The 14,087-nt window shown below is 47.1% G+C and overlaps 1 protein-coding gene across 3 annotated transcripts in view; it reads left to right on the top strand.

Moving 5' to 3' along the window:
• Positions 1 to 14,087, top strand: part of BTBD11 (BTB domain containing 11) — a 299,357-nt gene that overhangs the window by 165,691 nt on the left and 119,579 nt on the right. For all 3 annotated transcript variants that reach the window (XM_046013680.1, XM_046013681.1, XM_046013679.1), the window contains exon 2: positions 10,399 to 10,548. In XM_046013680.1, coding sequence (XP_045869636.1) covers positions 10,399 to 10,548 — 150 coding nt within the window. The remainder of the gene's footprint in view (positions 1 to 10,398; positions 10,549 to 14,087) is intronic.

Raw genomic sequence — 14,087 nt, 5'->3', positions numbered from 1 at the left:
CTACTTGGAAAAATCCTGTAAAAATATTCAAGGGCAGATGACAAACTAGGAAAACACGTGTGCATGACACCTGTCAGGCAAGGGGCTAATTTCCTTAATGTAGAAAGAACTCATACAAATCAGTGAGAATTTGATATTTCTACCAAAAACCAGGCAAACGTATGCAAAAGCACTTCCCAAACAAAGGGAAACAGATGCTAGTGACTGTGATAGAACTATCTTGCTCATAATTACTTGAAATCAAATTAAATTAGATACAGCTTGTCAGCCGGCATATCGGTTAGGGTATAATGTACACACATGCGCTTTTTCTTCATAGCACTTCACACCTTGCACTTGTATATTTATTTGTGTGATTACTTGATAGACGTTTGTCGCCCCAGCCAGACCCTGAGCTCCATAAGGGTAGGACTTGTGTGTTGTTTTGCTCACACCACCTTTGTGTTTTCTGCAAACTGCATGTTCTTTAGACCCAGTAAATATTTGTTGAGTGAATGAATAAGTCAGTAAATGAGAATGGGTAGAAAATTCTGGAACCTCATACAACCAACAGAGAAGAGTGGTGATGATGGGAGAGTAGGACTAGTTGCAGGAGAGGAAAGGAGATTGTTTTCAGGTTACCACTCTATCCCCTTCTTACTTTTGAAGTTTTTGAAATGGGCATGTATGGTTTTATAATTAATGATTTGAAAGTAGCTCACATTTTTTAAATGAATGTCAAAGATGAGAGTGGGTGGCGAGGAGGGGACAGAGGATACCTGGAAGTGAACTTTCAACTCACTACATTATCTCAACATGTTGATAAGTAAGCCAAGGGCCGGTCTGGATCCTGTCAAGACAGTGCTGAGGAGGCAGGAGATCCAGCCAGATGCCCTGCTCAGCCACACCAAGGGGCTGGTTAAGATCTTGAGTCTTGGACAGAGATGGAGAAGGATAAAGTGTGTGTGGAGAGTTCAGGAAAGCCAGAGGTCAAATTCGAGTCATCCATTGAGCCAGAAAAGATCCTCAGGCAATATTCTGAATCCAGGAGATGTCAGCGTCCAAGAATGATGTAGGGCCATGTGTTGATCTGGGTCTGCTGGCAGCCTGAGCAGAGTGCTGTGCTCTGCTCTGTCCTATCTCCCACTGACTGTGGGTGTCGTTGGGTGTTGGATGGTTATTTTGGCCAGAACACCAACAATGAGTCCTGACCTCATGGAGGCAAGAAATGAGGCATCAGAGTTACCTCCCAGGGACTCAACTGCCCCTGTCCTCATGATGTACAAGCCCCTGAGCAAAGCACTCGGGCCATCCATGATCCAGTCTCCACCCACCTCCCTCGTCACACCCTCACTGTGATTCTTTTCAGTTCAGCTCCCCAGCGTATTAGAGTCGCTACAATGCACCAGGAGTTTTCCTGCCCCTATACCTTTACTGCTTTCTCTGGTTTGCCCTTCTCTCCTTCAGCCCCAGTCCAGTTCACCTAGTGACCATCAGCTCATCTTTCAAGACTGATCCTGGGTCAGCTCACCAATGAAACCTTTCCTGACACACCATCTGGGTGGAATATCTAATTTCTATTTTTGTCATCAGTGTAGCAAGTATGGGCTTCTCTTATAGCACCTGTGACAGTCATGAGCAGGTGGACCTACCCCATTAGATTATGAATTTCTTAAGGACAAGATCTGTGTCTTACTTTTCATTGTGATCCCAATCTGGAAAATTATATGGGGTGGTGGGTGGGTGGGTGGATGGATGGATGGATGGAAGGAAGGGTAGATGAATGGATGGGTAGATAGATGAATAGAAATTAAGCTCCACATTTTGTTTCCTGCTGTATCTCCATTGCTTAGCACAATGTGTAGCACATAGTAGGTACTAAAAAAAAAACAAACCTGCTTAATTAATTACCCTTTAATTAATTAAGTGATGATCCATTACGTAAACAGAAGTTTGGGTGGGTGGATAAATGGGTGGTTGGATGGATAGATTGATGAATGTATTTGCATTATAAGTATTCAAGAGGAAGATACATGTCTGACTCGATGTAAGTAAGACAGGAGAGTCTCAGTGTCCAAACACTGCATCATTATTTGACTCGGGCCTGTTGCCGTGTGTTAATTGAAAAGTCAGAGACCAGTTTTTAACTCAAAACATTCAAACACACATCTTCCCTGTCAGTCCCGCCCAGAACTGAGTTTTATCACCACCACGTGACACTATGCCCACGATTACCACTGCTATATAGTGAGCAAGGGAGATGTAGTTCAGAGAAACTCCCAAGAAGCCAGGTTGCTCTGGGGCCAAGATGATCTCTAAAATCTGGCTAACCTCTGACGTTTCCACCAGTATCCAAGACCTAGCTGGAGGTCCAAAATGCCGCTTAGGAGGAGTCAGGGACCAAAGCAGATACTACAAGCCCTGCAGGGACCCAGGCGCTTGTCCCTATGGAGATAAGGACACTGGGAGCATGAGTCTCTTTCTCTTCTAAGCCCCTATGTGATGGATGTAGCTCAGAACTCTATGGGGGAAGTTCAAGGATAATGCAATAAAGGGAAAACTCTAGGAGAGGAGGGGGCAAGGGAGGCATCCAACCATCTTGTAAGGATATTTAATAGTGTTCTCTAGTGACAGGGAAGGGGGGTGGGGAGCGTAAGCCACCATGGGGCTGACGTGTTGAGACGTTGCATCATGGGAGGTCAGGAGAGACAGCAAGACAGCCTGCCCAGCATCTCCACTGGGGTGTCCAACAGCTGTCGCAAGTTGGAAAGGACCAAAACTGAACTCTTGATCTTTTCCATAGACCTGCCCCTGCCACAGTGCTCCCCATTTTGGTAAATGGCAGATCCATCCTTTCAGTCGTATAGACCAGATACCCTGAAGCTGCTCCCAGCACCTCTCTTGTTCCTCCACCCTGCACCCAACTGGAGACTCCGTTGGCTTTACCCTCACACCGAATGAAGATGCACTCGCGTACCACCTCCATTCTCAACTCCCGTGGTTCCGCCCTGGCCGTTCCCTGAAGCCTGTCCTGACCCACCAGCTGGAGTGACCCTCCAAAAAGTTCAGGGCACAACCCTTCTCTACTCAGAACCCCCCAATGGCTCCCATCTCACTCTGAGTAAAAGCCAAAGTCTAGAGTCGCCCCTGGGGCTCCCCGCAAATGCCCTCACCCCTTCTCCTTCCTGCCTGATTGCCTATTCCTTCCTCACCATGTCTGTTCCTTCCTCCAGTAAGACAGGCCCACCCCTCTTGGGACCTTTCCCCTTACAGTCCCTACTGCTGGCCTGCTCGTCCCCTGAGATACTGGCCAGGCTCACCTGCTCAGCTCCTTGACATCTCTCTTAGAATGCCCCCTTCTCCGTGTGACCTGCTCCCAGACCCAGCTTCCCCTACCCTCCTTTCCTGCTCTGCCCTTCTCCACGGCGCTTGCCACCCAACCAGCTACATATTCCACTTACGTGTTTGGAACAAACATACCAAGATGGCAAGGACTTCCAGCATTGGGCTACAGGAACCCCAGTACCTAGAAGCACGCCTAGCACCTAGGGCGTGCTCAACTAGTACTCACTGAATGAGTGGACCCGTCAGAGCGTTTCCCTTTTGTTTCTTCCCCATCCCGTAACAGTCGATTTTCTCATTTACGCTATTAGTGTTAGAGCTGCCCCATCGCCCCCCTGTCTTGGTGCCCCATGGCACATACATTGCCTTAGTAACAGTGTGGCTGCCTCTGTGTCCTGTTGGCGAGGCTCATATGCCCAAACTCAGATTCTTATTAGCTCTCTTATTCCTGAGCTGGCTGCTAGGGAAAGCTGGCTGCACCTGGCGCATATGGGCAGAGCAGCCTACCGTGTCCCCTTTGGTCACCTCTTCTTCTGTAAGCCTACCCTGTTCCCACCTGTCTCTAGCTCAGCATGCAGTAGGCACAGCCACTCCGGTAAGCTCCAGTCTCCTTATTGTCTCAGGATCTCCCTCTCTGGACTGGGAGCTTCCTAAGAACAGGGGCTGCAACCTTTATGAGTCTTGAGATCTCAAAAGTGACCTTTGTATTGGGCCTTGAAGGATGAACTTGAACTTGCTGGGCACTGAGCAAAATAAGGGAGTTAACAAGATCTCAAGACAGTGAGGGTCAGGAAGAAATGCAGATGGCTGGTGCAGACCACTCCTTCTGGAATTTTGGCTGTGAAAGGGAAGAGAGAGAAGCAGAGTGGAAGGTAAAGGTTTAGTTTTTAAGTCCAGACCCTTTATGGCCCAGTGCCCTCTACGGTCCCTGCCTCCCAGTCCCGCTGCTCCTCCGTCCTTCGACACCCTCTGTTCCCATCTTGCTCCCTCTTGGCTACAGAGCTCCAGCTGCTCTTAGATGCAGTGCCTCTGGGCCTTTGTTCTTCCTGGACTGTCCCAATAATAATAATAATAATAATAATAATAATTAATAATAATAAGCTATTATAGTGAGTTCTTTATTGAGCTATTTCTAGGGGCCAAGATTCACACGTATGTACTTATTTGATCATTCAGTGGCCCTACGAGGATTGCACTATACCATTCTTGTGCTATTCACAAGGAAACTGAGGCACGGGAGGCTAAATAGCATGCCTGGGTGACGTGGCTGTGAAGTAGTGATTCAACCCGGCATTCCCCTGGGCTCCAGATTCCACACTCTCAGCTCTGCTGTAAGGTGTCTGCTTCCCTGGGGCCCAGCCCCAGTGTTAAGCTCCCGTTAGTGTTAAGCTTCCCTGAAGCCCCCGGGCCAACTTGGGCTCACTCCCCCGGGGCTCCCTAGTGGAACCCCATGCACACCTCGGCCCTCCTGTGTCTCCCATAGGGTTTCAGTTGGTGGTGGGTCTGTCTCCCCTGCCGACCAGGAAGGGGCCTTTGGGGGCACAAATGTGTCCTGGTGTCTTTGTGGGGCTCAGTGTTTGTGGTTGATCCATAAATAACTTCTCGTTCTTTCAAGGTCAACACGCTCGTTCCTCGTATGTACTCTAGGCTCCATAGATGGGCCCGTTATTAAACCCATTTCTGAAAATTTTCCATCTTTGTGTTTTCTACCTCTTATTTCTTTGGATGGTTTGGCTTCAGAAGTCCTAAGAATTTTCCCTTTGAATATAACTTGTGATGAAGGAAAAATGAACATGGTCTGGGTTTATCCTAATTGGAGTATGGTATGCCTCTCACAGACGAATGGCTTGGCCAAGCCAGCCCTGAATTTGTTTCCCACTGCCAAGTGTCTTAAGCAAGAAGGGGTTTCCAAGCCAGTTGTGCAAATATTTTTAAAAATCTGTTAACTCCCTATCTTGCTCCTTAAGACATTTAACCATAAATGAAAGCCTTCTGGCACCATGTGATTGAATTCCTAAATCTTCAGCTTCAAAGAACTTCACTCGGATTATTAGCAAACATTTATTGACCCCTTTTCTGTTCCAGGCTGTCCATATATATTATGCCATATGGCTTCCCCACCACGCTAGGAGGTAGATAGTGTCAGACATCTCACAGAGGGAGAAACAGAGGCTCAGAAGAGCCAAGTCACAAGCCCTGTGCCACACAGCTGGGGTACAACAGCACCAAAATCTGAACCCAGCCAGATCTCTCTGGTACGCGTTCAAGGGTAGTTCTGCTAAACGCCAGCTGCTTCCTTCCCGTCTCTTAAAGCCAGTACTGGCGCCAGGACCCTCTACTTTAAATTCTGGGGATAACTGTGCAATGAACAAGGCCTAGCTTGGCAGGCGAGGCTTGGAGAATTTGTTCTCTCCTCTTACAGCCAGACAGGCAAGGCAGAAACCCAAGCCCGTGTCCTGGGTGCCAAGACAAGAAGACAAGCAGCATCATCCCTTGTTCTCCTCCGTCACTGTCGTCACCACCGTCAGTGAGGGGAGAACAGCTAAAGGCTGGTGGCTGTCTTATTGGGGTTTCTCTTGGTGGGTAAATAGCACCCAGATCCAATAATAGAATGGAGACACAGAGGAAAGCTCAGAGGAGAGAAGTGGTGGCTGAACATTCTATTTGCCGGGGGGCTGTCCAATGCGTACAGGAAGGAGACATAGACAGGGACAGAAGGGCAACCCAGATCATCCCCACCCGAGACCGAATGCCCATGTGGTTGGCCCAGAGTCTGAGCAGTTCTCATATTTTATATTCTAAGCAACCTAACCAAAAGGTTGTCTGTCTCCAGTCCCACAAGATTTCGGAAAGATGATCCTCAAGACTGTTTGAATCCAGACATTAAATAAATAAAACTGCACATTTGTGGCAACAGGATAGTTAGCAGGCGCTTACTCTATAGGCCAGAAGCTTTAAGTATCCGTATTATCTTGGGTAATCACCACAATAAACCAATGAAGGAGATATTTTAACCCCTCTTTGCAGAACTGGAGACTGGGGATCTGGAAAGTTCTTTGCCCAGGTTGCATGGCAGCTGCCGGGGGATTAGGGTCCATAGTTCTGCCAAGCCCACACCACCCCACCTACGGCAAGCACCAGAGAGAAGGCCTGGCAGTATGGACACCCAAAGGCATTCATTCATCATCTTTTAGGACCCAGAGACCGATTTGAGAATATGAATTGACTTCCCCCTTAGACAAATGCACAAGCCACTCCAAAGTAAGAGAATTTCAGGGAGACCATGACCCCTTCACGCTCATGGTTGATGATGGCTTATGGTCACCTGCTCCTCAGAGAGCTTGTTCCTCCTAGGTGCAAAGAAGTCATATATGAACCTTGGTTCTCCCTGTCTTTGAACTTGACTCTTAATCACTAGGCTGTGGCTGTCCTTGGCTCTAGTAATGGAAATTGATGAGTCGTCCAAAGCTCAGGTCTGTGTCTGACACTAAAAACTGATGCTGAGACCTTCTTATTGACCTAGTTGATATTTATGCAAAAAAAAAAAAAAAAAACCTCCAGTTTATGTGTATATCCCATACAGAGTCCTCAAAAAGAAAAGAAAGAAAGAAAGAAAGAAAACGCTGATATATAATCTTTGCATAATAGACCAATTATAGATTTTCCAAATCTCAGTAATCAAGCTTTCAAAGCCTCTTTGAATGAATACACTTTCATTTAAATTCCATAACCTTCTAAAAGAAGGAGGAAAAGTTCCAAGGGAAATTATTTATTCTTATGATAAAGCATAAAGCAGTCCAAAGCTGGGTTTATACACATTAGCTGATTTTCATCTCCATTAACATTATATGCCTAGCACATGCACAGTACTTCAGTACACATGATTCCATTTCATTGCTCACACCCAGCACGCCCTTGAGGGAGACAAGGCCATTATTATGAACTTCATGTCATGGAAGAGGAAACTGAGGTTCAGAGAGGCCCCGTGACCTGCCTCAGGTGAAACATGGGTGGGCAGTGGCAGATCCAGGACTGAAGCTCTGGGATCCAGACCAGCTCCCATGCTTGTACCTCAACCATGTGTGAAGCAATGTTTCAGATGTCTGCTTGAGAATAGAACTTGCTGTATGTAATGCAAATACCAAGAAAGCAAGCCTGTGCATATGGGTAAGGATCATACATATGGTGAATTAGAAAACTTTTGTCCTCCACCACATTCAGGGCTCACTTGTGGGTCCCCTTTGCTGTGAAGCTCCCTGATCACCATCTGCTTCTCCCAGCAGAGGACCTCACACCCTGGAACCTGGGGCCACTTATCACACTGGATCATGATCATCTGGTGCCATCTGCAGTGAGCCCTCCACGGGTAGTAAATTTCTGAATAAGAGTCAGGGACTTATGGGGAGGCCTCTGGGGAGGGATTGGACCAACATTTGTTGCCATGGCAATGGCTTCTCAACTTGGCCTTGGACCAACTGTCTCAGCAGGTGAGCAAGCAGGAGGAAGCAAGGATGACTCAGGGTGTCCCTGCTTAGGGTGAAAGGGAGGGTGATTCATCTATGGAGGCAAAGGAGGCAGGCAGAAGACCTGCCTGGGATGTTGGGTATTTCTGTGAAGGTCTTGTCTTCCCTGCCAGGCTGAGGGTTTCTGAAATGTAGGGATCACCTCTCAGTCATCTCTCCATTCCCTGCAGAGCCTCTCTGCATGAGGTAGTATCCAGTGACTGGTGAACCTGTGTTGTCCAGTTACTGCCAAGTTGTTGTATACCAGTGTCAGCCACACTGTTCTCCAAATTGCTTGTCGTGACCCATGAGTGGGTCATGAAATCACTTTTGGTGCTGCACACCAGCATTTTTACTAATGATACAGAAAAGAAGAGGAAAGGAAAAAGAATGAGAGTGCATCATACATCATCCAGATCAGTATTATTTTACGGGAAACTTTTTTTCATGGGAAACATGAAAAGTGTGCAGTGGAGTTGGTGGGGTGTGTGTGTGTGTGGGTGTGTGTACACTGGGCTATGATATAAAATACATTTTTATTCTGACTCGCAAAGTATTTGAAAAATAGTAGAGGACAATTTTAGAAAGACACTTATTTGGCCAGTTTCCTGCGTATAGGAATGTGAGACTCTAATGGTCATTCGTTTGCATTGTTTATCTATGTATTCGGTGTTCATCTACAGTCGTCTACGAGAGTTGCTTTGTCTGCTGGGTCATCTTGTTCGGTGTGAGTGGGAAACATCCAGAAGCAAGTGACGGTCTCAGTGTGGCTGGAGTCACTAATTGGGCAACAGGGCCCAGAAGAGCTGTGTGTGACCGGGGCCACCTCAAGCCTGCCCATCTTCAAAGCAGAAACCTTTGTTTGTTGAAATTTTGTGGCTCAAGCAGGGTGAGCAGTGGGCTTGAACTGCTGATATTTGCAATCTGTCTGTCTCCCCTCACCCTACCAGTTGGCTTAAGTCACTTGGCACCTCTGTATTGATATCGTCATATTATTCCCATGGGTTTTTTGGTTTTTTGTGTGTGTGGTTTTTTTGTCATTCACAGTCTTGTCTCCTCAGTTAGTTTAGGCACTACTCAAATATATCTTCTGCTGCTTTTGCATCTCCAAAATGCCTTGCAGGGTTGGGAACAGAGTAGGCACTCAATAAATGCTTCCTGTGTGTTGACAAGTACTCATTGCTGGGGTCCCTTCTAAGACGTCCCTTCATTCCTCACGTTCTCGAACTGTAGAGCACAGACCATATGGCTTCACAGTTGTGTGTGGTAACAATCTTCCCCTTCACTTAGACTGTGAGCCCAGTGAGGACAGGGAGTATGTGTATTCTTTTTTTTAAAAGATGTATTTATTTATTCTAGAGAGAGAGTGCATATGAGTAGGGGATGGCCAGAGGGAGAGAATCCCATGGAGACGCCACTCCCAGTGCAGAGCCTGACATGGGGCTCAATCCCACAACCCTGAGATCATGACCTGAGCCAACACCAAGAGTCAGACGCTCCACTGACTGAGCCACTCAGGTGCCCCAGGAGTGTGTGTGTTCTATCCATCACTGTATCCTCAGCCCCTAGCACAGTACAGTGCCCACCTGCCTTGGTCACTGGGTCCTCAGTGATCTGTGTATCTGTTAGTCATCACCCTAACAATGCTGACTATCACTATCCACTATCTCAAAGGCAGACCAAATTGGTATTGGTTTTTGTAGAGTAGCTCTAAGCTACAGGTTGGTACTGGAGCTGCTCCATGTGTCTCCTCACCGTCCTTGAGCGAGCAGGCCAGCCAGGGAATGTTCTTCTTGTGATGATGGCAGAATTACAACAGAGCAAGTTCAGCTGTACAGACGCTTTTCAGGCCTTCGGTTCTATCACGGGCATTAGTCTTTTGGCCAAAGTAAGTCAATCAGTCAACCCCAAAGTCAAGGAGCAAGAAAGCAGGCTCTGCCTAGGGAGGTTTGGGTGGTGGAGGGAAAAGTGAATATTTCTAAATAACCTCCCCAAGTAAGTTCTCAGGCTCTTGCTAAATGTTCATGGGATGGCCAGGAAGGGAAGAAATCATGAGATGCCAGAGGTTTCCCGTAGGTTTTCACCATAAAGTCATAACAAAAGTCCACAGGGACTCTTCTACCACAGAGAAAGCCCAAGCTTTGTCTAACAAATAATAGCCCAACCACCCAGAGTTAAGTTTGTTGGGCAAATAAAGCAAGCCCTCAGGAGCGACAGCCGGCAAAGACTCTTCTTCTGCTCAGGGACACTCGGGGGAGGCAGCTGACTCCAGGAGGGAGAATGGGACAGTGACCGCTGGTTCCAGAGACATCTCTGACTGGATAGAAGTCAGGCTGGAGGAAAGGGTTCTAGTTTGTGTCCTTTGGCAATATGTGCCCAGATGAATGCCCACATGTCTGTTAAAATCAGCAGGTCAGGGTCTTCAGGAGATCTTTTAAAATAGAGCCCTGGTTGCCATCTTGGCTTTGCAGTACCAACCCGCATGGTTCGAAGTGGTGCAAGGTTCTGTGCCTCTCCGTTGGTCACCTGAAAAATAACACTGTTTTCTTTCATTGTCTTTCCTCTCCCACTGCAGGAGTGCTGTGCCTGCCAGACAGCCTGAATCTTCACAGGGACCCACAGCGGTCAAACAAGCCGGGTGACCTGCCCATGTTCAGCCAGTCAGAGCTGAGGACCATCGAGCAGTCCTTGCTGGCCACCCGTGTGGGCAGTATCGCAGAACTGAGTAAGTGGACACTGGTTCTCTGGCCTCTCTGTGCCCAAGGTGCCCCTCCCCTCAGGACAGTGCTTCGTCACCAGCCAGGTGACAGCTTTTATTGAGCACCTGCTGTGTGCACAGAACGCTGCCATGGTAGCCGTGGGGAAGGCAAGGGTTCTGGAGTCAGGCAGGTCTGATAACATTTCCTGCCACTGTCACTGTTGTAGGTCAAGTTCTTAACATTTTCTGAGCCTCAGTTTCCTTTTCTATAAAATAGAGAAAATAATAGTACCTGACTTAAAGTATGGTTTTGCTGATTCAGTGAGCTAATGCCCATAAAGAAGCTTTGCCATGGTGGCTGACACACAGTAAATGCTCTATAGATGGTGGCTGTACATTGTTGATTTCCAGTGAAATCATTTTAAAGCGTATGTCAAATCACATTTTCCTCTGGTCAGAATCCTCCACTGGCTTTCCATCTGACCCACAGAAAAAGCTAAAGTTCTCAGAATTGCTTGTAGTCCACACCACATATCCCTTTTATTCTTCTCCTGTCCCCTAAGACCCCCTGAACTCCAGCCGTTCTGGCCCTTTGGTTTTCCCTGACTATAGCAGGCATGCCTCAGGACCTTTGCACTTACTATTCCCTCTTCCTCAACCGCTCTTCCTCCAGATAGCCACATGGCTAGTTCCCTCATTACCTTCAAGCCTCACCCAGAATTTTAATACCTTTAGGGACACCTGGGTGGATCCATTGGTTAAGCGTCTGACTCTTGGTTTCAGCTAAGATCATGATCTCATGGATCATAAGATCGAGCCCCACACGGGGCTCTGCACTCAGCAGGGAGTCTGCTTGAGATTCTCTCCTTCTGCCCCCTCCCCCCCTCAAATAAATAAATCTTCAAAAAAATTTTTAAATACTCCAAAAGCCTTTTTCCCCTTAATATTTTTTGTTTTTTAATAAAAGTTTCACAGAGATATAATTTATAGACAGTTCGCCTCTTTAAAGTGTCCAATTCAGCGGTTTTTAGTTATTTAGTTTTTAATTATTTACTAAGGTGTAGCAACTATCAACCACCATCAACTGCCATCACCCCAACAAGAAACATGGTAGCGATTAGCTGTCATTACCCTCCCCCCCTCCACCTAACCACACTCTATTTTATCGTTTCTTTTTTTAAATTGTTAATCTCTCCCTACTAGAATATATTCTCACAGAGAGTAGAGATAATTCGCTGTATTGATGTAACCCCAATGCCAAGAACACTGCCTGGCACATAGTACGCCCTAAGGAAATGTGAAGAGAATGGGAAGGACAGGGAGAGAGAAAGTACAGAAAGGTGGAGATAAGGGAAGATTGGGGGTCTCGAGTTTGAGCAGTGATCTGAAACCCTTCTGCACCCTTAATTCAGGGCTGTGCCCTCGGAGTCTGGCCAACCAGAAGAAAATAAAACTGAATTTACTTATGTTCAGTTGATTATCAAATTGCTTGAAGGTGTGTTCCTCATGGGACCTGAGCATTGATCTTAGAAAAAATGGATTATGTTGAAGCCTGAATCGGTGTGACATTCTGGGAAATTCTGAACCATAGAAAGGAATCAGGGTCCAGAAGACAACGTGTGCCTCTTCCCAAAGGAAGTCCCTCTACACCCAGGACAGGCATCCATTTAGCACATTGCGCCCCCCTCTGGAAAGGGAAGTCATAGCTGATGCAGGCTGTGGCAGGTCCTCTGGTCTTTAAGGAGCTACTTCCTGGCACCTGAATTTGGAAATTGCACCCCCCTTCTCCTCAAACCCAGAAGTCACAGGATGCTGCCATGCTTCCAGCTACCTGTCCGCTATATAATCATTCTTCAACTTTTGGGTGCCATGGACCCCTTTGACAGTCTGGTGAAGCCTATGGACCCTGCCTCAGAATAATATTTTTAAATGCATGAAATACATGTATACATTTACGAAGGAAACCAATGATATTGAAAGTCAGTTACTGAAATATTTTTATAAAAATTGTGATGTAGCCATTCTGTACTTTTTAGCAGCACGTTATATAATACGATCCAGTAGCAGCTTCGATGACCCCATTATTTGGAGGTAGTGATACGTGTGAATGATATTTTGAAATATTTCCAACAATTGGAAAAGGATAAGAAAATGTCTGTACTTTAATAGCTCCCCCACGGATTTGGGATATAGAGGGTCCAAGCGGCACCTGCGGGGGTGGGGAGCATTGCTCTAAGAAGAAATGCCACACTGTTTGGGACCTTCCGAATTTCTGAGACATGCCCTTGACCCTGGAAATGCAGAATCTGGCTCCAGGGTTGGATCATGTCTGCATGGGCATAACCTGGGAAGAGCTTCATCACCATCTCTCTGCTGGGGTCTCCAGGGTTTGTCCTAGGATAACCTCAAGGGTACCTCTTTGAGTCTAACACCTGGGCTGGGGCCCTGCTTAACTCCGGCTCTCCACAAAGAAAAGATTTGCTTAATAAATCTGTTCTTCGCCAAAGCAGGCAGGCTGCAGCAGCAGCTAACCGCAGAAATTGTTTTTAAGGTCAATTTGCTCTGTATATTAGACCCTGTCATTCTCACTGATATTGACTTTCACATATGAATTGTCGGCACACAATGGGTGCTGCTAATTACAGGGGTTCTGTACCTTCATTAAGTCAACCCGTAGAAGGTATGTGCGAGAGCACATTGATAAGCCGCCTCGGCAACCAGAGGTAATAAAATCACCTGCTTTTCTGATCTGACTGTAATTTAGAGTGGCTTGCTCTGTGGTCTGAATCAATACGAGCCTTGCTCTCTCTGTGTACCTAGAGAGCCATTCTTCATATTCAAAGATTACTCTATCAGTGTGGCTTGTAGAAACTACTGTTTTTCGGCAAAGGTGAGCTGAAGCAAGTCTGTTCCCAGATATCCCTGCTCTTCTGGAATCAGGCTGTGCAGGGTCAAGGGCAGAGAGCCTACCCATGGCCTTCTCCATCGTCAGTAATGATCGGCAGCAGCTGGTGTTACAGAACCAGGGGACTAGGATAAATCCACATGAGCTGTTTCCAGTGTAACCGCTGTTGTCCACACTGGCGGGAAGGGACGCTAGAGGAGGATGAACAACTTGTCTAAGGTCCACCGCACCCACGAGCTGCAGGAGTTGGGACTGAGCGCGGTTCTTAAGGCGGAGCTCCCACGCTTCACCACAAGACTGCTCTCCTTCGGGGAGAACCCCGGCAGGTGTTTCTACATGTTACAGGTGCAGTGAGGGCTGCGTTCCTTCCAGCTCTGGGGATCTGTAGCTAGCTCTGTTGAATGCATGGTAAATGTTCTCCTCTAAACAGACCTGGAGATGCAGAAAGTCACAAAGGATAGCACCTAGATGGGGACCACCCTGGGGGCTGAGACCTCTCCCTGTAACCCCGCCCATATCCTCAGGGCATCACATTTTGATCAGAACTTGATCACCCAGGATGTTTAAAACACTTACCTTTGTCCAGCCTGCTGTGGCTTGGGGTGAAGATAAATCCACTCATTCTGGAGCACCTGAGTGCCTTCAGTAGATAAAAGGTGTT

Source organism: Meles meles, chromosome 7 (genome assembly GCF_922984935.1).
Source record: "Meles meles chromosome 7, mMelMel3.1 paternal haplotype, whole genome shotgun sequence".
NCBI classification, from domain to species: Eukaryota; Metazoa; Chordata; class Mammalia; order Carnivora; family Mustelidae; genus Meles; species Meles meles.
This window is presented reverse-complemented; position numbering and strand designations above follow the sequence as displayed.